The sequence below is a fragment of the Oncorhynchus kisutch genome, linkage group LG6 (genome assembly GCF_002021735.2).
Source record: "Oncorhynchus kisutch isolate 150728-3 linkage group LG6, Okis_V2, whole genome shotgun sequence".
Classification (NCBI taxonomy): Eukaryota; Metazoa; Chordata; class Actinopteri; order Salmoniformes; family Salmonidae; genus Oncorhynchus; species Oncorhynchus kisutch.
The window spans coordinates 3,412,028-3,438,927 of record NC_034179.2 but is presented as its reverse complement, the minus strand read 5'-3'; the positions used below and the strand labels follow the sequence as shown (position 1 = coordinate 3,438,927).

At 42.3% G+C, this 26,900-nt stretch overlaps 1 protein-coding gene across 2 annotated transcripts in view; it reads left to right on the top strand.

Moving 5' to 3' along the window:
• Nucleotides 1–26,900, top strand: part of LOC109883433 (phospholipid phosphatase-related protein type 1) — a 154,536-nt gene that overhangs the window by 121,321 nt on the left and 6,315 nt on the right. The window contains exon 8 of one of the 2 annotated variants that reach the window (XM_031826007.1): nucleotides 4,474–6,070. The exons of the other annotated variant lie outside the window; for it this stretch is intronic. Within the exon in view, the coding sequence (XP_031681867.1) occupies nucleotides 4,474–4,677 (204 nt within the window). The 3' untranslated portion in view covers nucleotides 4,678–6,070. Of the gene's footprint in view, nucleotides 1–4,473; nucleotides 6,071–26,900 lie in introns of those variants that run through there. 2 annotated transcript variants of the gene reach the window in all.

Here is a 26,900-nt window from a genome sequence, read left to right as displayed (position 1 = left end):
TATTTCAGCTTTAATTTCTTTCATCACATTCCCAGTGGGTCAGAAGTTTACATACACCCAATTAGTATTTGGTAGCATTGCCTTTAAATTGTTTAACTTGGGTCAAACGTTTGGGTAGCCTTCCACAAGCTACCCACAATAAGTTGGGTAAATTTTGGCCCATTCCTCCTGACAGAGCTGGTGTAACTGGGTCAAGTTTGTAGGCCTCCATGCTCACACACTATTTTTCAGTTCTGCCCACACATTTGCTATGGGATTGATGTCAGGGCTTTGTGATGGCCACTCCAAATCCTTGACTTTGTTGTCCTTTAGCCATTTTGCCACAACTTTGGAAGTATGCTTGGGGTCATTGTTCATTTGGAAGACACATTTGCGACTAAGCTTCAACTTCCTGACTGATGTCTTGAGATGTTACTTCAATATATCCACATAATTGTCCTTCCTCATGACACCATCTATTTTGTGAAGTGCACCAGTCCCTCCTGCAGCAAAGCACCACCACAACATGATGCTGCCTCCCCCGTGCTTCACGGTTTGGATGGTGTTCTTCGGCTTGCAAGACTCCCCCTTTTTACTCCAAACATAACGATGGTCATTATGGCCAAACAGTTCTATTTTTGTTTCATCAGACCAGAGGACATTTCTCCAAAAAGAGCAATCTTTGTACACATGTGCAGTTACATAACCCTAGTCTGGCTTTTTTATGGCGGTTTTGGAGCAGTGGCTTCTTCATTGCTTAGCGACCTTTCAGGTTATGTCGATAAAGGAATCGTTTTACTGTGGATAAAGATATTTTTTCCTCCAGCATCTTCATGTTGTTCTGGGATTGATTTGCACTTTTCACACCAAAGTACGTTAATCTCTCCTGAGCGGTATGACGGCTGCGTGGTCCCATGGTGCTTATACTTGCGTACTATTTTTTGTACAGATGAACGTGGTACCTTCAGGTGTTTGGAAATTGCTCCCAAGGATGAAGCAGACTTGTGGAGGTCTACGATTCTTTCCAGATTTTTTTTCAATTTTGTCTTGGCTGATTTCTTTTGATTTTCCCATGATGTCAAGTGAAGAGGCACTGAGTTTGAAGGTAGGCCTTGAAATACATCCACAGGTACACCTCCAATTGACTCAAATTATGTCAATTAGATTATCAGAAGCTTCTAAAGCCATGACTTCATTTTCTGGAATTTTCCAAGCTGTTTAAAGGCACAGTCAACTTAGTGTATGTAAACTTCTGACCCACTGGAATTGTGATAAAGTGAATTATAAGTTAAATAATCTGTAAAGTTGTTGGAAAATTTACTTGTGTCATGCACAAAGTAGATGTCCTAAACAACTTGCCAAATCTATAGTTTGTTAACAAGACATTTGTGGAATGGTTGAAAAACAAGTTTTAATGACTCCAACCTAAGTGTATGTAAACTTCAACTGTGTGCATATATATATATATATATATATATTTCATTGTAAAAAAAACATGGTGTATAAATTAATGTGGGATAAACGTAGTAGTAATAAAGTTGTTTTATAGTTGTCTGCAGCTCATTAGTTATTTCACTCCATCGAGAACAGAGCTGAGAGACCGTCGTAGCAGTAATTAGCTTATGAAGGAACAGAGCTGAGAGACCGTCGTAGCAGTAATTAGCTTATGAACAAATTAGCAGTTAGCTAAATGCTAAGGAACAACATAGCAAGCATTGGCGAGCCAGAACTAGAAGTCACCCCAGTATCATTCAGGTCTGCCGTCTGGGAACATTTCAGTTTCCCTGTAAACTCTAACGGGGATTGCCAACGAGTGGTTCAACTTCTACAACGTGTAGTCTCTGTTCATTGCTGATAGACTATTAGAGTGGTGGATATAACATCTACAACATGTTCATTGCTGATAGACTATTAGAGTGGTGGATATAACATCTACAACATGTTCATTGCTGATAGACTATTAGAGTGGTGGATATAACATCTACAACATGTTCATTGCTGATAGACTATTCGAGTAGCAATACGAGTATCATGGCTACTCATTTGCGCCAACATCCCCCCCCCAAAGTGCCCATCGGTGGGACTAGGAGAAAAAATGAAACGGCAACCACTTCACCTCACAGCCTTCAGGCAACAACATGCGGCTGACTCCGTCCGGTAGGGAAATAGACATCAACGCAGCGATAGAAACATTCATAGCGCCAGATATGAGACCCTTCTCTGTGGTAGAGAAACCCGGGATTCAGGAGTTTAAAGTGGTCGAGCCGCGCTTCACTATTCCTTCTCTGTGGTAGACAAACCCGGGATTCAGGAGTTTAAAGTGGTCGAGCCGCGCTTCACTATTCCTTCTCTGTGGTAGAGAAACCCGGGATTCAGGAGTTTAAAGTGGTCGAGCCGCGCTTCACTATTCGTCCTCTGTGGTAGAGAAACCCGGGATTCAGGAGTTTAAAGTGGTCGAGCCGCGCTTCACTATTCCTTCTCTGTGGTAGAGAAACCTGGGATTCAGGAGTTTAAAGTGGTCGAGCCGCGCTTCACTATTCCTTCTCTGTGGTAGAGAAACCCGGGATTCAGGAGTTTAAAGTGGTCGAGCCGCGCTTCACTATTCCTTCTCTGTGGTAGAGAAACCCGGGATTCAGGAGTTTAAAGTGGTCGAGCCGCGCTTCACTTCCCGTACACATTTTACCCAGACACTAATACCTTTCCTTATACAAAACTAAACTAAACAACAATTTGAGAGTTGTCAGAAACGAGGTCTGTTGCTCTAACAACAAACAGTTGGACGTCTAGAGCTACCTTACCTGTAACAGATCATTTCATTTCAGTCCCTGTCCTTCAAGCACGTCCCCTTGAGAGTAGCCAAACCTGGGGGAAGATCTAAGGGAGGTAGTGGCACTGTGGAAGTTGGAGAGGAATAACGTAACGATTCCTGTGACCACTGACAACGCTAGAAGTATTGTTAATGCAGTTGCACTAGCTGGATTTGGGGCCACAGATAGGATGCTTTGCTCACGTTATTAATCTAGCATCTCAAAAAAAACATTTCCGTGAATCCAATTTCTCACCTCCTAGCAAAGATCAGGAAGGTGGTATCCTTCCTTTATGAAAGCCCAACTGCATGTTTCCAAGACAAAACAGGAGATGCTGGAGCTGCCAAACCACAAACTAATCCAAGATGTCCCTACTAGATGGAATTCAAGCCATGACACGGTTGAGTGAACCCTTGAGCAGAAAGTTGTGGTGTATTCTACACTGACTGATCAAGCTGTGAGGACGACTTTGTCGAAAATGACATAAGACTGGCAGAGGAAGTTATCAAAGTGTGAGAACCTCTTAAAACAGTTACAACACTGATCTGCACTGATCATTCCATCAGTTTCCATGGTCCTGCCTATGAAAAACAAATGATCCTGAAATCAATGGCGGCATCCGATGAAGAGGAACACCACAGTAAGGGATGTCAAGACTGCTAATCAGAGTTAACCTGGAGCCTAGATATGCTGACCCTGGTGTCCAAGACTTCTTACACAAGCCCACCTCTTTAGACCCCCGGGTTCAAGTCCCTGCTACACCTGGATGCTGCTGCTCGTCTGAACTCACAGCAGAGATAGTGACCAGTATTACCAGTATGACCAGTATGACCAGTATGACCAGTATTACCAGTATTACCAGTATGACCAGTATGACCAGTATTACCAGTATTACCAGTATTACCAGTATTACCATTATGACCAGTATTACCAGTATGACCAGTATTACCAGTATGACCATTATGACCATTATGACCAGTATTACCAGTATGACCAGTATTACCAGTATTACCAGTATGACCAGTATTACCAGTATTACCAGTATGACCAGTATGACCAGTATTACCAGTATTACCAGAATGACCAGTATTACCAGTATTACCAGTATTACCATTATGACCAGTATTACCAGTATGACCAGTATGACCATTATGACCAGTATTACCAGTATGACCAGTATTACCAGTATGACCAGTATTACCAGTATTACCAGTATGACCAGTATGACCAGTATGACCAGTATGACCAGTATTACCAGTATTACCAGTATGACCAGTATTACCAGTATGACCAGTATTACCAGTATTACCAGTATTACCAGTATGACCATTATGACCATTATGACCAGTATTACCAGTATTACCAGTATTACCATTATGACCAGTATTACCAGTATTACCAGTATGACCAGTATGACCAGTATGACCAGTATGACCAGTATTACCAGTATGACCAGTATGACCAGTATGACCAGTATGACCAGTATGACCAGTATGACCATTAACAGGTCTCGTGTTTATTTTTGTTAATATGCCATGTATTATTTCATTAATTAGTGATTTAACAATTAATTATAAAGTAATACTTGTAATCGTCATAAGTAGTGCCTGATATATATTTCCAACAACAAATCGTATTTTTAAAGCCACTTCACAGATAGTAATTTTCATCTAATTTAATTCTGCAGGGTCAAGCCACAGATACCACAGGAGCCAACCCCTCTCCAGAGATGGCAGACGACAGGGGTTCTCCTCCAGAAAATAAGTCTGCCATGGCTGAGATTTTTGGGAGAGTTGTTCACGACCCAGGAGCAGGGAACCAAGTCAAAGGTCAAGGTCGTAGAGCAGGTGACCTTATACAGGGAAGTGGACTGTATTCCCCTGGATACTGATCCACTTACATGGTGGAAGACCAAAGGGTTAATATATCCTCATGTTGCCCTGTTAGCAAGGCGCTACCTGGCTGTGCCAGGGACCTCTGTCCCTAGCGAGAGGGTATTCTCACAGCTACCTGGCTGTGCCTGGGACCTCTGTCCCTATCGAGAGGCTGTTCTCTACAGCGGCTGACATTGTCACAGCTACCTGGCTGTGCCAGGGACCTCTGTCCCTATCGAGAGGCTGTTCTCTACAGCGGCTGACATTGTCACAGCTACCTGGCTGTGCCTGGGACCTCTGTCCCTATCGAGAGGGTATTCTCCACAGCGGCTGACAATGTCACAGCTACCTGGCTGTGCCTGGGACCTCTGTATCTAGCGAGAGGATATTCTCACAGCTACCTGGCTGTGCCTGGGACCTCTGTATCTAGCGAGAGGGTATTCTCACAGCTACCTGGCTGTGCCTGGGACCTCTGTATCTAGCGAGAGGGTATTCTCCACAGCTACCTGGCTGTGCTAGGGACCTCTGTATCTAGCGAGAGGGTATTCTCACAGCTACCTGGCTGTGCCTGGGACCTCTGTATCTAGCGAGAGGGTATTCTCACAGCTACCTGGCTGTGCCTGGGACCTCTGTATCTAGCGAGAGGGTATTCTCACAGCTACCTGGCTGTGCCTGGGACCTCTGTATCTAGCGAGAGGGTATTCTCACAGCTACCTGGCTGTGCCTGAGACCTCTGTCCCTAGCGAGAGGGTATTCTCACAGCTTCCTGGCTGTGCCTGGGACCTCTGTATCTATCGAGAGGGTATTCTCACAGCTACCTGGCTGTGCCTGGGACCTCTGTATCTAGCGAGAGGGTATTCTCACAGCTACCTGGCTGTGCCTGGGACCTCTGTATCTAGCGAGAGGGTATTCTCACAGCTACCTGGCTGTGCCTGGGACCTCTGTATCTAGCAAGAGGGTATTCTCACAGCCAATCTGCAGATCATGTGGATAGACTAATCTTCTTAAAGAAAAACTTGAAAATCTGATAAAACATTTTTCTTTTGTGTTTTAGTTTTTCAAGTAACCAGTCTCAAGTGGTCCTATTTTAAGACACTGCTCTGTGACTTAATGCTGATATCTGCTGCTGGACTATGCACTCCTGTTGAAGTTCTGTTTTAAATGACTCTTTTATTTCCTGTTATAAAGCAGGCACTGCTGTTTTTCGCTGTCCCCTTGTTTTCTGTATGTTCCTGGGAATTCAACCTACCCATGTTTACAACTATAACCTACCCATGTTTACAACTATAACCTACCCATGTTTACAACTATAACCTACCCATGTTTACAACTATAACCTACCCATGTTTACAACTATAACCTACCCATGTTTACAATTATAATAAATGGAAAAATCTAAAATACAAATGACATATTTCTCAGGCATTTAGTTTGTCGATGTATCGAAACCGAACCGAACTGTGAGTTTTGTGACCCGTTTCACCCCTAGTATTGATGATTGTTGTAAAGCTGCCTCCTCAGCAGTCTCCCTCCCTCCGGGGGAATCCAGTTGAATCCAACTAGCTACCATGTTTATATACTCATCAACATATTTCTGCTCAGAGCCTCCTAGAGCTACACTATACCCTACTGTAGAATACCCTTACAGCTGTCTAGATGTGCCCTATACCCTACTGTAGAAAACCCTTACAGCTGTCTAGATGGGGTCCTATACCCTACTGTAGAAAACCCTTACAGCTGTCTAGATGGGGCCCTATACCCTACTGTAGAAAACCCTTACAGCTGTATAGATGGAGTCCTATACCCTACTGTAGAAAACCCTTACAGCTGTCTAGATGGGGTCCTCTACCCTACTGTAGAAAACCCTTACAGTTGTCTAGATGGGGTCCTATACCCTACTGTAGAAAACCTTTACAGCTGTCTAGATGGGGCCCTATACCCTACTGTAGAAAACCCTTACAGCTGTATAGATGGGGTCCTATACCCTACTGTAGAAAACCCTTACAGCTGTCTAGATGGGGCCCTATACCCTACTGTAGAAAACCCTTACAGCTGTCTAGATGGGGTCCTATACCCTACTGTAGAAAACCCTTACAGCTGTCTAGATGGGGTCCTATACCCTACTGTAGAAAACCCTTACAGCTGTCTAGATGGGGTCCTATACCCTACTGTAGAAAACCCTTACAGCTGTCTAGATGGGGCCCTATACCCTACTGTAGAAAACCCTTACAGCTGTATAGATGGGGTCCTATACCCTACAACCGTGTGTTAGTGTGTCTCTGGTCATCAACCACTATAATACACTTCCACTACTTCACTCCTCTACTCCTGTTGGTTGTGTGTGTGAGAGTCTGTGTTGGGTGTGTGTGTGAGTCTATGTGTTGAATGTCTGTGTGTGTGTTTGTGTGTGTGTGTGTGTTGGGTAATAATTGTATCCCTGTCTTTTGCTTGTCACGGCTGTTGAAAGAACTGGACCAAGGTGCATTGTGGTGAGCGTGGTATTCCCTTTATTGGAAAAGATGCCGAACAAAACAATAAACACTACAAAACAAACCGTGAAGCTAAAGGCTATGTGCCATGAACAAAGTCAACTTCCCACAAAGAAAGGAGGGAAAAAGGGCTGCCTAAGTATGGTTCCCAATCAAATCAAATCAAATCAAATCTATTTATATAGCCCTTCGTACATCAGCTGATATCTCAAAGTGCTGTACAGAAACCCAGCCTAAAACCCCAAACAGCAAGCATTGCAGGTGTAGAAGCACGGAGACAACGATAGACAGCTGTCCCTGATTGAGAACCATACCCGGCCAAAACATAGAAATACAAAATCATAGATAACAAAACATAGAATGCACACCCTAGTCACACCCTGACCAAACCAAATAGAGACATTAAAAGGCTCTCTAAGGTCAGGGCGTGACACTGCTGGTCATTCTACATCCTCCAACTGGGGCTTTGGGACATATATCTAAACACGTCTGTCATAGTCCACCACCAGTTGGTGGCGCTCTTTTTCACCTACCTCCTAGGTTCTGGTCTAAAGTAGTGCACTATATAGGGAATAGGGTTCTGTAGGGCTCTGGTCTAAAGTAGTGCACTATATAGGGAATAGGGTTCTGTAGGGCTCTGGTCTAAAGTAGTGCACTATATAGGGAATAGGGTTCTGTAGGGCTCTGGTCTAAAGTAGTGCACTATATATAGGGAATAGGGTTCCATAGGGCTCTGGTCTAAAGTAGTGCACTATATAGGGAATAGGGTTCTATAGGGCTCTGGTCTAAAGTAGTGCACTATATAGGGAATAGGGTTCTATAGGGCTCTGGTCTAAAGTAGTGCACTATATAGGGAATAGGGTTCTATAGGGCTCTGGTCTAAAGTAGTGCACTATATAGGGAATAGGGTTCCATTTGGAATATATCCATTATATTAGCTTCTGCCTCTCACTGATCCTTCCACAGTGCTAGCTGAAATTAAACATTAAGCCGTTCATGTCCAAATGTCTATTGTCCTTTACAAACCTCACATCTTACTGAAGGACAAGTCTGAAACACGTTTTAAATCTGCCAAAGCGTTTCTCTACCATGTGAGTTTTGATATTGTACGATATTTTGTTTAATTTACACATTTCATGAATCAGGTCCTGTGAATACATCTTTTAATAATCATTTTTGGTATTTAGATTGTTCAGACCAATATATACCGAACAAAAATAGAAACACAACATGCAACAATTTAAAAGATTTTACTGAGTTACAGTTCATATGAGGAAATCAGTCATTTTAAATCAATTCATTAGGTCCTAATCACAGATACCTTAAAGGTAGGGGGGTGTGGATCATAAAACCAGTCAGTATCTGGTGTGACCACCATTTGCCTCATGCAGCACAACACATCTCCTTCACATAGAGTTTATGAGGCTGTTGATTGTGGCCTGTGGAATGTTGTCCCACTCCTCTTCAATGGCTGTGAAGTTGCTGGATATTGTAGGGAACTGGAACACGCTGTTGTACACGTCGATCCAGAGCATCCCAAACATGCTCAATGGGTGACATGTCTGGTGAGAGTGCAGGCCATGGAAGAACTGGGACATTTTCAGCTTTCAGGAATTGTGTACAGATCCTTGCAACATGAAGCTGTGCGTTATCATGCTGAAACCTGCTGTGATGGAGGTGGATGAATGGCACAACAATGGGTCTCAGCATCTCGTCACGGTATCTCTGTGCATTCAAATTGCCATCGATAAAATGCAATTGTGTTCGTTGTCCGTAGCTTATGCCTGTCTATTACATAACCCATCTGCCACCATGTTCACAATGTTGACGTCAGCAAACCGCTCGCCCACACGACACCATACACATGGTCTGTGGTTGTGAGGCCGGTTGGACATACTGCCAAAATTCTCTACAACTATGCTTGAGGTGGCTTATAGTAGAGAAATTAACATTACATTTTCTGTCAACAGTTCTAGTGGACATTCCTGCAGTTAGAATGCCAATTGCACTCTCCCTCAACTTGAGTCATCAGTGGCATTGTGTTGTGTGACAAATCTTCACATTTTAGAGTGGCCTTTTATTGTCCCCAGCACAAGGTGCACCTGTGTAATGATTATGCTGTTGAATCAGCTTCTTGATATGGATTATCTTGGCAAAGGATAAATGCTCACTAACAGGTATGTAAGCAAATTTGTGCACAGCATTTGAGATAAATAATATTTTTGTGTCTCCACTGGACACTGTCGAAATTTTATTCAAAAAGACAAAAACTGCGAAAGGAAGTTGAAAATAAAGCGAAGGGAGGGTCAGAAAAATATTTCGTGTTAAAAGAGGATGTGTGCCGGCTATGTGTGATGATTGTGAGGCACCATACAAATTTGACAGTCACAAGACAGGACTTTAAACTGTGTAGCACACTGTTTAGATGGGTTAAATGGAAACTGAAATCTGTGATAATATTTGTCCCGTGTGAGTCGCTGTGTTTTAAGAGAAATATCAGAGTTTTTGCTCGCGGTTTGAGCAAGAAAACAATAACTTATTTGCTAAATTGAATGAAGTCCTGCTCACATATTACGGACATATTCAATCAATCCTTAACCCAGTCTGCTGTTCCCACATGCTTCAAGGGGGCCACCATTGTCCCTGTTCCCAAGAAAGCTAAGGTAACTGAGCTAAACGACTATCGCCCCGTAGCACTCACTTCCGTCATCATGAAGTGCTTTGAGAGACTAGTCAAGGACCATATCACCTCCACCCTACCTGACACCCTAGACCCACTCCAATTTGCTTACCGCCCAAATAGGTCCACAGACGATGCAATCTCAACCACACTGCACACTGCCCTAACCCATCTGGACAAGAGGAATACCTATGTGAGAATGCTGTTCATCGACTACAGCTCAGCATTTAACACCATAATACCCTCCAAACTCGTCATCAAGCTCGAGACCCTGTGCAACTGGGTACTGGACTTCCTGACGGGCCGCCCCCAGGTGGTGAGGAGGGTAGGTAACAACATCTCCACCCCGCTGATCCTCAACACTGGGTCCCCACAAGGGTGCGTTCTGAGCCCTCTCCTGTACTCCCTGTTCACCCACGACTGCGTGGCCATGCACGCCTCCAACTCAATCATCAAGTTTGCGGACGACACTACAGTGGTAGGCTTGATTACCAACAACGACGAGACAGCCTACAGGGAGGAGGTGAGGGCCCTCGGAGTGTGGTGTCAGGAAAATAACCTCACACTCAACGGCAACAAAACAAAGGAGATGTTTGTGGACTTCAGGAAACAGCAGAGGGAGCACCCCCCTATCCACATCAATGGGACAGTAGTGGAGAGGATAGTAAGGTTTAAGTTCCTCGGCGTACACATCACAGACAAACTGAATTGGTCCACCCACACAGACAGCGTGGTGAAGAAGGTGCAGCAGCGCCTCTTCAACCTCAGGAGGCTGAAGAAATTCGGCTTGTCACCAAAAGCACTCACAAACTTCTACAGATGCACAATCGAGACATCCTGTCGGGCTGTATCACTGCCTGGTACGGCAACTGCTCCGCCCACAACCGTAAGGCTCTCCAGAGGGTAGTGAGGTCTGCACAACGCATCACCAGGGGCAAACTACCTGCCCTCCAGGACACCTACACCACCCGATGTCACAGGAAGGCCATAAAGATCATCAAGGACAACAACCACCCGAGCCACTGCCTGTTCACCCCGCTATCATCCAGAAGGCGAGGTCAGTACAGGTGCACCAAAGCAGGGACCGAGAGACTGAAAAACAGCTTCTATCTCAAGGCCATCAGACTGTTAAACAGCCACCACTAACATTGAGCGGCTGCTGCCAACACACTGACTCAACTCCAGCCACATTAATAATGGGAATTGATGGAAATTGATGTAAAATATATCACTAGCCACTTTAAACAATGCTACTTAATATAATGTTTACATACCCTACATTATTCATCTCATATGTCTACGTATATACTGTACTCTATATCATCTACTGCATCTTTATGTAATACATGTATCACTAGTCACTTTGAACTATGCCACTTTGTTTACATACTCATCTCATATGTATATACTGTACTCGATACCATCTACTGCATCTTTATGTAAAACATGTATCACTAGCCACTTTAAACGATGCCACTTTGTTTACATACCCTACATTACTCATCTCATATGTATATACTGTACTCTATATCATCTACTGCATCTTTATGTAATACATGTATCACTAGCCACTTTAAACTATGCCACTTTGTTTACATACCCTACATTACTCAGCTCATATGTATATACTGTGCTCGATACCATCTACTGCATCAGGCCTATGCCGTTCTGTACCATCACTCATCATATATCTTTATGTACATATTCTTCATCCCTTTACACTTGTGTGTATAAGGTAGTTGTTGTGAAATTGTTAGCTAGATTACTTGTTGGTTATTACTGCATTGTCGGAACTAGAAGCACAAGCATTTCGCTACACTCACATTAACATCTGCTAACTATGTGTATGTGACAAATACATTTGATTTGATTTGATAGGACGGGCCTACAGCTTTTGTTTATACCTTTTGTGCAATTGAATTGAATGTCGCCAAATGCATCTTAATAGATTGCAAAGTAGCAGACTTTCTCAAAATGACTTCGGAACAGGAGAAATGTATTTCTATCTGCACATTGAGATGATTTATTTAACAGTTAAGAACAAATTAGTCAGTTAAGAACAAATTGTTATTTGCAATGACGGCCTACCAAAAGGCAAAAGACCTCCTGCGGGGACGTGGGATTAAAATAATAAATACAATAAAAATGTAGGACAAACCATCACGACGAGAGAGACAACAACACGACGAGAGAGACAACAACACGACGAGAGAGACAACAACACGACGAGAGAGACAACACTACATAAAGAGAGACCTAAGACAACAGCATAGCAAGGCAGCAACACATGACAACACAGCATCGTAGCAACACAACATGACAACAACATGGTAGCAACACAACATGACAACAGCATGGTAGTAACACAACATGGTACAAACATTACTGGGCACAGACAACAGCACAAAGGGCGAGAGGATAGAGACAACAATACATCCACAACTGTCAGTAAATGTCCATGATAAACAGATATGATCTGTGGAGGTGCTGTCTTCATGATAAAAGCTGATTCGTATTTCAACCACATGAAGTATTCATCCAAGCCAAACTGAAATCTTATCAGAAACATGTTGGGCTGTTTTCACAGCTTGCTTTTTCCTTACGACCAGGCAAACTGATTGTCATTTAAACATTTTGCACAGAAAAACTTTTACTTAGAAATATGTTGGTTATTATAAGCAGAAACATATCTAAATCAGGCAAAACAATATCCTGCACCACATATCGTTCTGCAGTCTTTGACTGTAGCCTAAAGAACATTTTCTATATTTGGGGGTTATGGTTGGGTGCAGGCCTCAGATTTTCAATTCATCACATATAGTTGGGCAGTTGAGGATTGGTTATTAGCAATTGCTTATGGGTGCAGGTGAACAAACAGCTAGCCCATGCACCACTGAGAGAGAGAGAGAATAGCCTTGCTATAAAGAGAGAGCATAGTCTTGCTATTGAGAAAGGCCACCGTAGACAGACCTGGCTCTCAAGAGGAGACAGGCTATGTGCACACTGTCCACAAAATGAGGTGGACACTGAGCTGCACTTCCTAACCTCCTGCCAAATGTATAACCATATTAGAGACACATATTTCCCTCAGATTACACAGACACACAGACAATATGTAAAAAAAAAAAATCGAATTTTGATAAACTCCCAAATCTATTGGGTGAAATACCACAGTGTGCCATCACAGCAGCAATATTTGTGACCTGTTGCCACAAGAAAAGGGCAACCAGTGAAGAACAAACACCATTGTAAATATATACTCCATATTTATGTTGATTTATTTTCTATTTATTTATTTCTATTTTGTACTTTATTTTGTACTTTAACTATTTGCATATCATTACAACAGTGTATAGACATGATATGAGATTTGAATTGTCTTTATTCTTTTGGAACTTTTTTGTATTTTTTATTCCTCTTTTGTTTATTATTGTCATGGCAACATATGTTTCCCATGACAATAATGCACTTAAATTGATCTTCAATTGAGAGATACTTTTTTTTCATATACACTGCGTATACAAAACATTAAGAACACCTGCTCTGACCAGGTGAATTCAGGTGAACGCTATGATCCCTTATTGATGTCCCATCTTAAATCTACTCAATATTAGGAAGGTGTTTCTGATGTTTTGTATACGCGCTGTATGTATAGTAAATAATGCCTGATATATTGATAAAAGTCACCATGTCCAAGATATTTACATAGTTATCAATACATCACGCCAGGGAGAGATTTACATGGTTATCAATACATCACGCCAGGGAGAGATTTACATGGTTATCAATACATCACGCCAGGGAGAGATTTACATGGTTATCAATACATCACGCCAGGGAGAGATTTACATGGTTATCAATACATCACGCCAGGGAGAGATTTACATGGTTATCAATACATCACGCCAGGGAGAGATTTACATGGTTATCAATACATCACGCCAGGGAGAGATTTACATGGTTATCAATACATCACGCCAGGGAGAGATTTACATGGTTATCAATACATCACGCCAGGGAGAGATTTACATGGTTATCAATACATCACGCCAGGGAGAGATTTACATGGTTATCAATACATCACGCCAGGGAGAGATTTACATGGTTATCAATACATCACGCCAGGGTGAGATTTACATGGTTATCAATACATCACGCCAGGGAGAGATTTACATGGTTATCAATACATCACGCCAGGGAGAGATTTACATGGTTATCAATACATCACGCCAGGGTAACCCTACACGATAAAGAGCCCGTATTTTAAGTGTTTCTAAAAAAAAAACATGGGAAAAACGAATGTTGGAAAAACAATTGGTACCATTTCCTTGTTTGATCGCTAGGTTTTATGGGTATTATGACAAATACTGTGGTTCCAGATCCTTCAGAGTCCATGGTCCTCACTTGTGGACTCTCCTCTTCAGCTCACTCCACAGGTTTTCAGTTTTCAGTGGGGTTTAGGTCAGGGGACTGGGATGGTCATTGCAAATGCTTGATTTTATGGTCAGTGAACCATTTTTGTGGATTTGTAGTTATGGTTGAGATCGTTGTCCTGCTGGAAGATCCAACAAAGACCCAGTTTTAGCCTCCTGATAGAGGCAGACAAGTTTTGGCCTGGTACATCATGGAGTTCATAAGGCCATGTATCCTAACACGGTTCCCAGGACCTTTGGAAGTGAAACAGCCCCACAACATCACAGATCCATCACTATACTACACAGATCCACCACTATCCTACACAGATCCACCACTATACTACACATATCCACCACTATACTACACAGATCCACCACTATACTACACAGATCCACCACTATACTACACAGATCCACCACTATACTACACATATCAACCACTATACTACACAGATCCACCACTATACTACACAGATCCACCACTATACTACACAGATCCACCACTATACTACGCAGATCCACCACTATACTACACAGATCCACCACTATACTACACATATCAACCACTATACTACACAGATCCAGTATACTACACAGATCCACTATACTACACAGATCCACCACTATACTACACAGCTCCACTATACTACACAGATCCACTATACTGCACAGATCCACCACTATGCTACACAGATCCACCACTACACTACACATATCCACCACTATACTACACAGATCCATCACCATACTACACAGATCCACCACTATACTACACATATCCACCACTATACTACACAGATCCACCACTATACTACACATATCCACCACTGTACTACACAGATCCATCACTATACTACACAGATCCACCACTATACTACACATATCCAGCACTATACCACACAGATACATTATACTACACAGATCCACTATACTACACAGATCCACCACTATACTACATAGATCCATCACTATACTACACAGATCCACCACTATACTACACATATCCACCACTATACTACACAGATCAACCACTATACTACACAGATCCACCACTATACTACACAGATCCACCACTATACTACACATACCCACCACTATACTACACAGATCCATCACTATACTACACAGATCCACCACTATACTACACATATCCAGCACTATACCACACAGATCCATTATACTACACAGATCCACTATACTACACAGATCCACCACTATACTACACAGATCCACTATACTACACAGATCCACTATACTGCACAGATCCATCACTATACTACACAGATCCACCACTATACTACACATATCCACCACTATACTACACATATCCACCACTATACTACACAGATCCACCACTATACTACACAGATCCACCACTATACTACACATATCCACCACTGTACTACACAGATCCACCACTATACTACACAGATCCACCACTATACTACACATATCCAGCACTATACCACACAGATACATTATACTACACAGATCCACTATACTGCACAGATCCACCACTATGCTAAACAGATCCACTATACTACACAGATCCACCACTATACTACACAGATCCACCACTATAATACACACCAATATACTACACGGATCCACCACTATACTACACAGATCCACCACTATGCTACACATATCCACTATACTAAACAGATCCACCACTATACTACACAGATCCACCACTATACTACACAGATCCACCACTATAATACACACCACTATACTACACGGATCCACCACTATACTACACAGATCCACCACTATGCTACACATATCCACTATACTAAACAGATCCAGCACTATACTACACATATCCACTATACTACACAGATCCACTATACTACACAGATCCATTACACAGATCCACTACACTACACAGATCCATCACTATACTTCACAGATCCACTATACTACACAGATCCACTATACTACACACATCCACTATACTAAACAGATCCACTGCTATAGTACACAAATCCACCTTACTAAATGGATCAACCACTATACTACACAGATCCACAATACTAAACAGATCCATCACTATACTACACAGATCCACCACTATACTACACAGATCTACCACTATACTACACAGATCCACCACTATACTACACAGATCCACAATACTAAACAGATCCATCACTATACTACACAGATCTACTACTATACTACACAGATCCACCACTATACTACACAGATCCACTATACTACACAGATCCACCACTATACGCCCACTATACTACACACATCCACTATACTACCCAGATCCACTATACTAGACAGATGCACTATACTAGACAGATCCACTATACTACCCAGATCCACTATACTACACAGATCCACTATACTACACAGATCCACTATCCTACACATATCCACTATACTACACATATCCACTATACTAAACAGATCCACTATACTACACATATCCACTATACTACACATATCCACTATACTACACACATCCACTATACTACACACATCCACTATACTACACATATCCACCACTATACTACACAGATCCACTATACTAGACAGATCCACAATACTACCCAGATCCACTATACTACACAGATCCACTATACTACCCAGATCCACCACTATACTACCCAGAATCACCACTATACTACACACATCCACTATACTACACACGTCCACTATACTACACATATCCACTATACTACCCAGATCCACTATACTAGACAGATCCACTATACTACACAGATCCACTATACTAGACAGATCCACAATACTACCCAGATCCACTATACTACACAGATCCACTATACTACCCAGATCCACCACTATACTACCCAGAATCACCACTATACTACACACATCCACTATACTACACACATCCACTATACTACACATATCCACTATACTACCCAGATCCACTATACTACACAGATCCACTATACTACACACATCCACTATACTACACACATCCACTATACTACACATATCTACTATACTACCCAGATCCACTATACTAGACAGATCCACAATCCTACCCAGATCCACTATACTACACACATCCACCACTATACTACACATATCCACTATACTACAAAGATCCACTACACTACACAGATCCACTATACTACCCAGATCCACTATACTACACATATCCACTATACTACACATATCCACTACACTACCCGGTGGGGATTAGGTTATTTTCTGCATGATCGTGGTTCTTTTTACTCCTAACCCACCTCTTGTGTTTGTTGCCAATAAGCTCTATTTTAGTCTTATCAGACCATACTCCTAACCCACCTCTTGTGTCTGTTGCCAATAAGCTCTATTTTAGTCTTATCAGACCATACTCCTAACCCACCTCTGGTGTCTGTTGCCAATAAGCTCTATTTTAGTCTTATCAGACCATAGCACATGCTTCCAATGACATTTAGCAAACTATAGCAAACCACTATACTACACAGATCCACTATACTACACAGATCCACTATACTACACAGATCCACTGTACTACACAGATCCACTATACTACACACATCCACTATACTACACATATCCACTATACTACACATATCCGCCATACTACACAGATCCACTATACTACACAGATCCACTATACTACACACATCCACTATACTACACAGATCCACTATACTACACAGATCCACCACTATACTAAACAGATCCACAATACTACACAGATCCACTATACCTCACAGATCCACCACTATACTACACAGATCCACTATACTACACACCACTATGCTATACAGGTCCAATATACTACACATATCCACTATACTACACATATCCACTATACTACTCAGATCCACTATACTACACATATCCACTATACTACACATATGCCCTATACTACTCAGATCCACTATACTACACATATCCACTATACTACACATATGCCCTATACTACCCAGATCCACTATACTACACATATCCACTATACTACACATATCCACTATACTACACATATCCACCACTATACTACACAGATCCACTATACTACACATATCCACTATACTACACAGATCCACTATACTACACAGATCCACCACTATACTACACAGATCCACTATACTACCCAGATCCACTATACTACCCAGATCCACTATGCTACACATATCCACTATACTACACATATCCACTATACTGCACAGATCCACTATACTACACACATCCACTATACTACACACATCCACCACTATACTACACAGATCCACTATACTACACAGATCCACTATACTACACAGATCCACCACTATACTACACACATCCACTATACTACACAGATCCACTATACTACATAGATCCACCACTGTACTACACAGATCCACTACACTACACAGATCCACTATACTACACAGATCCACTATACTACACACATCCACCACTATACTACACATATCCACTATACCACACACATCCACTATACTACACATATCTACTATACTACACAGATCCACTATACTATACAGATCCACTATACTACTCAGATCCACTATACTAGACATATCCACTATACTACACAGATCCACTATACTACACACATCCACTATACTACACCGATCCACTATACTACACACATCCACTATACTACACATCCACTATACTACACAGATCCACCGTACTACACAGATCCACCACTATACTACACAGATCCACCACTATACTACACATATCCACCACTATACTACACAGATCCACTATACTAGACAGATCCACAATACTACCCAGATCCACTATACTACACAGCTCCACTATACTACACATATCCACTATACCACACACATCCACTATACTACACATATCCACTATACTACACAGATCCACTATACTATACAGATCCACTATACTACTCAGTTCCACTATACTAGACATATCTACTATACTACACATATCCACTATACTACACACATCCACTATACTACACAGATCCACTATACTACACACATCCACTATACTACACAGATCCACTATACTACACAGATCCACCGTACTACACAGATCCACCACTATACTACACAGATCCACTATACTACACATATCCACCACTATACTACCCATATCCACCACTATACTACACATATCCGCTATACTAGACAGATCCACAATACTACCCAGATCCACTATACTACACAGATCCACTATACTACACAGATCCACCACTATACTACCCAGAATCACCACTGTACTACACAGATCCACCACTATACTACACACATCCACTATACTACACACATCCACTATACTACACATATCCACTATACTACCCAGATCCACTATACTACACACATCCACTATACTACACATATCCACTATACTACCCATATCCACTATACTACACAGATCCACTATACTACCCAGATCCACTGTACTACACACATCCACCACTATACTACACATATCCACTATACTACAAAGATCCACTACACTACACAGATCCACTATACTACCCAGATCCACTATACTACACATATCCACTATACTACACATATCCACTACACTACCCGGTGGGGATTAGGTTATTTTCTACGTGGTTCTTTTTACTCCTAACCCACCTCTTGTGTCTGTTGCCAATAAGCTCTATTTTAGTCTTATCAGGCCATACTCCTAACCCACCTCTTGTGTCTGTTGCCAATAAGCTCTATTTTAGTCTTATCAGGCCATACTCCTAACCCACCTCTTGTGTCTGTTGCCAATAAGCTCTATTTTAGTCTTATCAGGCCATACTCCTAACCCACCTCTTGTGTCTGTTGCCAATAAGCTCTATTTTAGTCTTATCAGATCATACTCCTAACCCACCTCTTGTGTCTGTTGCCAGTAAGCTCTATTTAGTCTTCAGACCATAGCACCTGGTTCAAATGACATTTAGCAAACTATAGCAAACCACTATACTACCCAGATCCACTATACTACACATATCCACTATACTACACATATCCACTACACTACCCGGTGGGGATTAGGTTATTTTCTGCATGATCGTGGTTCTTTTTACTCCTAACCCACCTCTTGTGTTTGTTGCCAATAAGCTCTATTTTAGTCTTATCAGACCATACTCCTAACCCACCTCTTGTGTCTGTTGCCAATAAGCTCTATTTTAGTCTTATCAGACCATACTCCTAACCCACCTCTGGTGTCTGTTGCCAATAAGCTCTATTTTAGTCTTATCAGACCATAGCACATGCTTCCAATGACATTTAGCAAACTATAGCAAACCACTATACTACACAGATCCACTATACTACACAGATCCACTATACTACACAGATCCACTGTACTACACAGATCCACTATACTACACACATCCACTATACTACACATATCCACTATACTACACATATCTGCCATACTACAAAGATCCACTATACTACACAGATCCACTATACTACACACATCCACTATACTACACAGATCCACTATACTACACAGATCCACCACTATACTAAACAGATCCACAATACTACACAGATCCACTATACTACACAGATCCACCACTATACTACACAGATCCACTATACTACACACCACTATGCTATACAGGTCCAATATACTACACATATCCACTATACTACACATATCCACTATACTACTCAGATCCACTATACTACCCAGATCCACTATACTACACATATCCACTATACTACACATATCCACTATACTACACATATCCACCACTATACTACACAGATCCACTATACTACACATATCCACTATACTACACAGATCCACTATACTACACATATCCACCACTATACTACACAGATCCACTATACTACCCAGATCCACTATACTACCCAGATCCACTATACTACACATATCCACTATACTACACATATCCGCTATACTGCACCGATCCACTATACTACACACATCCACTATACTACACAGATCCACCACTATACTACACAGATCCACTATACTACACAGATCCACTATACTACACAGATCCACTATACTACACAGATCCACCACTATACTACACGCATCCACTATACTACATAGATCCACCACTGTACTACACAGATCCACTACACTACACAGATCCACTATACTACACAGATCCACTATACTACACACATCCACCACTATACTACACATATCCACTATACCACACACATCCACTATACTACACATATCCACTATACTACACAGATCCACTATACTATACAGATCCACTATACTACTCAGATCCACTATACTAGACATATCCACTATACTACACAGATCCACTATACTACACACATCCACTATACTACACAGATCCACTATACTACACACATCCACTATACTACACAGATCCACTATACTACACAGATCCACCGTACTACACAGATCCACCACTATACTACACAGATCCACTATACTACACATGTCCACCACTATACTACACATATCCACCACTATACTACACAGATCCACTATACTAGACAGATCCACAATACTACCCAGATCCACTATACTACACAGCTCCACTATACTACACATATCCACTATACCACACACATCCACTATACTACACATATCCACTATACTACACAGATCCACTATACTATACAGATCCACTATACTACTCAGTTCCACTATACTAGACATATCTACTATACTACACAGATCCACTATACTACACACATCCACTATACTACACAGATCCACTATACTACACAGATCCACCGTACTACACAGATCCACCACTATACTACACAGATCCACTATACTACACATGTCCACCACTATACTACACATATCCACCACTATACTACCCATATCCACCACTATACTACACATATCCGCTATACTAGACAGATCCACAATACTACCCAGATCCACTATACTACACAGATCCACTATACTACACAGATCCACCACTATACTACCCAGAATCACCACTGTACTACACAGATCCACCACTATACTACACACATCCACTATACTACACACATCCACTATACTACACATATCCACTATACTACCCAGATCCACTATACTACACACATCCACTATACTACACATATCCACTATACTACCCATATCCACTATACTACACAGATCCACTATACTACCCAGATCCACTGTACTACACACATCCACCACTATACTACACATATCCACTATACTACAAAGATCCACTACACTACACAGATCCACTATACTACCCAGATCCACTATACTACACATATCCACTATACTACACATATCCACTACACTACCCGGTGGGGATTAGGTTATTTTCTGCATGATCGTGGTTCTTTTTACTCCTAACCCACCTCTTGTGTCTGTTGCCAATAAGCTCTATTTTAGTCTTATCAGACCATACTCGTAACCCACCTCTGGTGTCTGTTGCCAATAAGCTCTATTTTAGTCTTATCAGGCCATACTCCTAACCCACCTCTTGTGTCTGTTGCCAATAAGCTCTATTTTAGTCTTATCAGGCCATACTCCTAACCCACCTCTTGTGTCTGTTGCCAATAAGCTCTATTTTAGTCTTATCAGACCATACTCCTAACCCACCTCTTGTGTCTGTTGCCAATAAGCTCTATTTTAGTCTTATCAGACCATACTCCTAACCCACCTCTTGTGTCTGTTGCCAATAAGCTCTATTTTAGTCTTCAGACCATAGCACCTGGTTCCAATGACATTTAGCAAACTATAGCAAACCACTATACTACACAGATCCACTATCATACACAGATCCACTATACTACACATATCCACTACACTACCCGGTGGGGATTAGGTTATTTTCTGCATGATCGTGGTTCTTTTTACTCCTAACCCACCTCTTGTGTCTGTTGCCAATAAGCTCTATTTTAGTCTTATCAGACCATACTCGTAACCCACCTCCGGTTGTCTGTTGCCAATAAGCTCTATTTTAGTCTTATCAGGCCATACTCCTAACCCACCTCTTGTGTCTGTTGCCAATAAGCTCTATTTTAGTCTTATCAGACCATACTCCTAACCCACCTCTTGTGTCTGTTGCCAATAAGCTCTATTTTAGTCTTATCAGACCATACTCCTAACCCACCTCTGGTGTCTGTTGCCAATAAGCTCTATTTTAGTCTTCAGACCATAGCACCTGGTTCCAATGACATTTAGCAAACTCCAGGCACTTACGTTTGTGTTCTGGTGACAGCAGAGGCTATTTTCTGGCAACCTTTCCAAATAACTTGTTGTCATGGAGTTGGCGTCTAATTGTAGATTTGGAGACTTGGTGACCCCAAGATTTTTTAGGTTAATTCATATTTTTTTGGTTGAATTTTACTCAATTTTTTCGTATTATCCAATAGTTTTTTTTTGTAGTTACTATCTGGTCTCATCGCTACAACTCCCGTACGGGAAGGTCGAGAGTCATGCGTCCTCCGAAACACAGCCCAACCAAGCCGCACTGCTTCTTAACACAGCGCGCTTCCAACCCGGAAGACCGCCGCACCAATGTGTCGGAGGAAACACAGTGCACCTTGCGTCCTGGTCAGCGTGCACTGCCCCCGGACCGCCACAGGAGTCGCTAGTGCCCGATGAGACAAGGATATCCCTACCGAGGCCAATCGTGCATCACCCCACTGCATCGCAGTGCTAGCTGTGCCACCAGAGACTCTGGGTTCGAGCCCAGGCTCACGTTACAGGGGGTACCGGTACAGAGTTAATGTGGAGGCTACATAGATCCACGCATCCGGGAGGTCCTCACAGCTCCAGTTGTCTTAATTATTTATTTATTACTTAACCCTAATTAGTGGAGATGGGTATTTTCAGGAGTCCTCTTTTTATAGCCTGATTAGTGAAGGTCAACAACCTTTTGTCTTATTTTATGTGTGTGTTCTCTGGTCTTTCCAATGTTGATGGATGACTAAGAGAGTTTACCCTGTGTGCCACCTCATATTTATACCCCAGTGAAACAGGAAGTCATGGATAACCACTTAAGAGTTCCCAAACACTCAGATTAACTTTAAAAAGTAAAATCTTAATCGGAAAATATACATCAATTAGATTTTGTTCATTTGAATTTCCAGGGGTGATAATAATTGTGACACGTGTGTTTTTGAATAGAATTTCCATTGTACATATGACCTCGACTAACCATAACACCCTGTATATAGCCTCCACATTGACTCTGTACCGGTACCCCCTCTATATAGCCTCCACACTGACTCAGTACCGGTACCCCCTGTATATAGCCTCCACATTGACTCTGTACCGATACCCCCTGTATATAGCCTCCACATTGACTCTGGACCGGTACCCCCTGTATATAGCCTCCACATTGACTCTGTACCGTAACACCCTTATATAGCCTCCACATTGACTCTGTACCGGTACCCCCTGTATATAGCCTCCACATTGACTCTGTACCGGTACCCCCCTGTATATAGCCTCCACATTGACTCTGTACCGGTACCCCCTGTATATAGCCTCCACATTGACTCAGTACCGGTACCCCCTGTATATAGCCTCCACATTGACTCTGTACCGATACCCCCTGTATATAGCCTCCACATTGACTCAGTACCGGTACCCCCTGTATATAGCCTCCACACTGACTCAGTACCGGTACCCCCTGTATATAGCCTCCACATTGACTCTGTGACGTTACCCCCTGTATATAGCCTCCACATTGACTCTGTACCGTAACACCCTGTATATAGCCTCCACATTGACTCTGTACCGCTACCCCCCTGTATATAGCCTCCACATTGACTCTGTACCGGTACCCCATGTATATAGCCTCCACATTGACTCTGTACCGGTACCCCCCTGTATATAGCCTCCACATTGACTTTGTACCGGTACCCCCTGTATATAGCCTCCACATTGACTCTGTACCAGTACCCCCTGTATATATCCTCCACATTGACTCTGTACCGTAACACCCTGTATATAGCCTCCACATTGACTCTGTACCGGTACCCCCTGTATATAGCCTCCACATTGACTCTGTACCGGTACCCCCTGTATATAGCCTCCACATTGACTCTGTACCGGTACCCCCTGTATATAGCCTCCACATTGACTCTGTACCGTAACACCCTGTATATAGCCTCCACATTGACTCTGTATCGTAACACCCTGTATATAGCCTCCACATTGACTCTGTACCGTAATACCCTGTATATAGCCTCCACATTGACTCTGTACCGTAATACCCTGTATATAGCCTCCACATTGACTCTGTATCGTAACACCCTGTATATAGCCTCCACATTGACTCTGTATCGTAATACCCTGTATATAGCCTCCACATTGACTCTGTACCGTAATACCCTGTATATAGCCTCCACATTGACTCTGTACCGTAATACCCTGTATATAGCCTCCACATTGACTCTGTACCGTAATACCCTGTATATAGCCTCCACATTGACTCTGTACCGTAATACCCTGTATATAACCTCCACATTGACTCTGTACCGTAATACCCTGTATATAGCCTCCACATTGACTCTGTACCGTAATACCCTGTATATAACCTCCACATTGACTCTGTACCGTAATACCCTGTATATAACCTCCACATTGACTCTGTACCGTAATACCCTGTATATAGCCTCCACGTAGACTCTGTACCATAATACCCTGTATATAGCCTCCACATTGACTCTGTACCGTAATACCCTGTATATAGCCTCCACATTGACTCTGTACCGTAACACCCTGTATATAGCCTCCACATTGACTCTGTACCGTAACACCCTGTATATAGCCTCCACATTGACTCTGTACCGTAACACCCTGTATATAGCCTCCACATTGACTCTGTACCGTAACACCCTGTATATAGCCTCCACATTGACTCTGTACCGGTACCCCCTGTATATAGCCTCCACACTGACTCTGTACCGTAACACCCTGTATATAGCCTCCACATTGACTCTGTACCGTAATACCCTGTATATAGCCTCCACATTGACTCTGTACCGTAACACCCTGTATATAGCCTCCACATTGACTCTGTACCGTAACACCCTGTATATAGCCTCCACATTGACTCTGTACCGTAACACCCTGTATATAGCCTCCACATTGACTCTGTACCGTAACACCCTGTATATAGCCTCCACATTGACTCTGTACCGGTACCCCCTGTATATAGCCTCCACACTGACTCTGTACCGTAACACCCTGTATATAGCCTCCACATTGACTCTGTACCGGTACCCCCTGTATATAGCCTCCACATTGACTCTGTACCGTAATACCCTGTATATAGCCTCCAATTGACTCTGTACCGTAACACCCTGTATATAGCCTCCACATTGACTCTGTACCGGTACCCCCTGTATATAGCCTCCACATTGACTCTGTACCGTAATACCCTGTATATAGCCTCCACATTGACTCTGTACCGTAATACCCTGTATATAGCCTCCACATTGACTCGGTACCGTAATACCCTGTATATAGCCTCCACATTGACTCTGTACCGTAACCCCCCTGTATATAGCCTCCACATTGACTCTGTACCGTAACACCCTGTATATATCCTCCACATTGACTCTATACCGTAATACCCTGTATATAGCCTCCACATTGACTCTGTACCGTAATACCCTGTATATAGCCTCCACATTGACTCTGTACCGTAACACCCTGTATATAGCCTCCACATTGACTCTGTACCGTAACACCCTGTATATAGCCTCCACATTGACTCT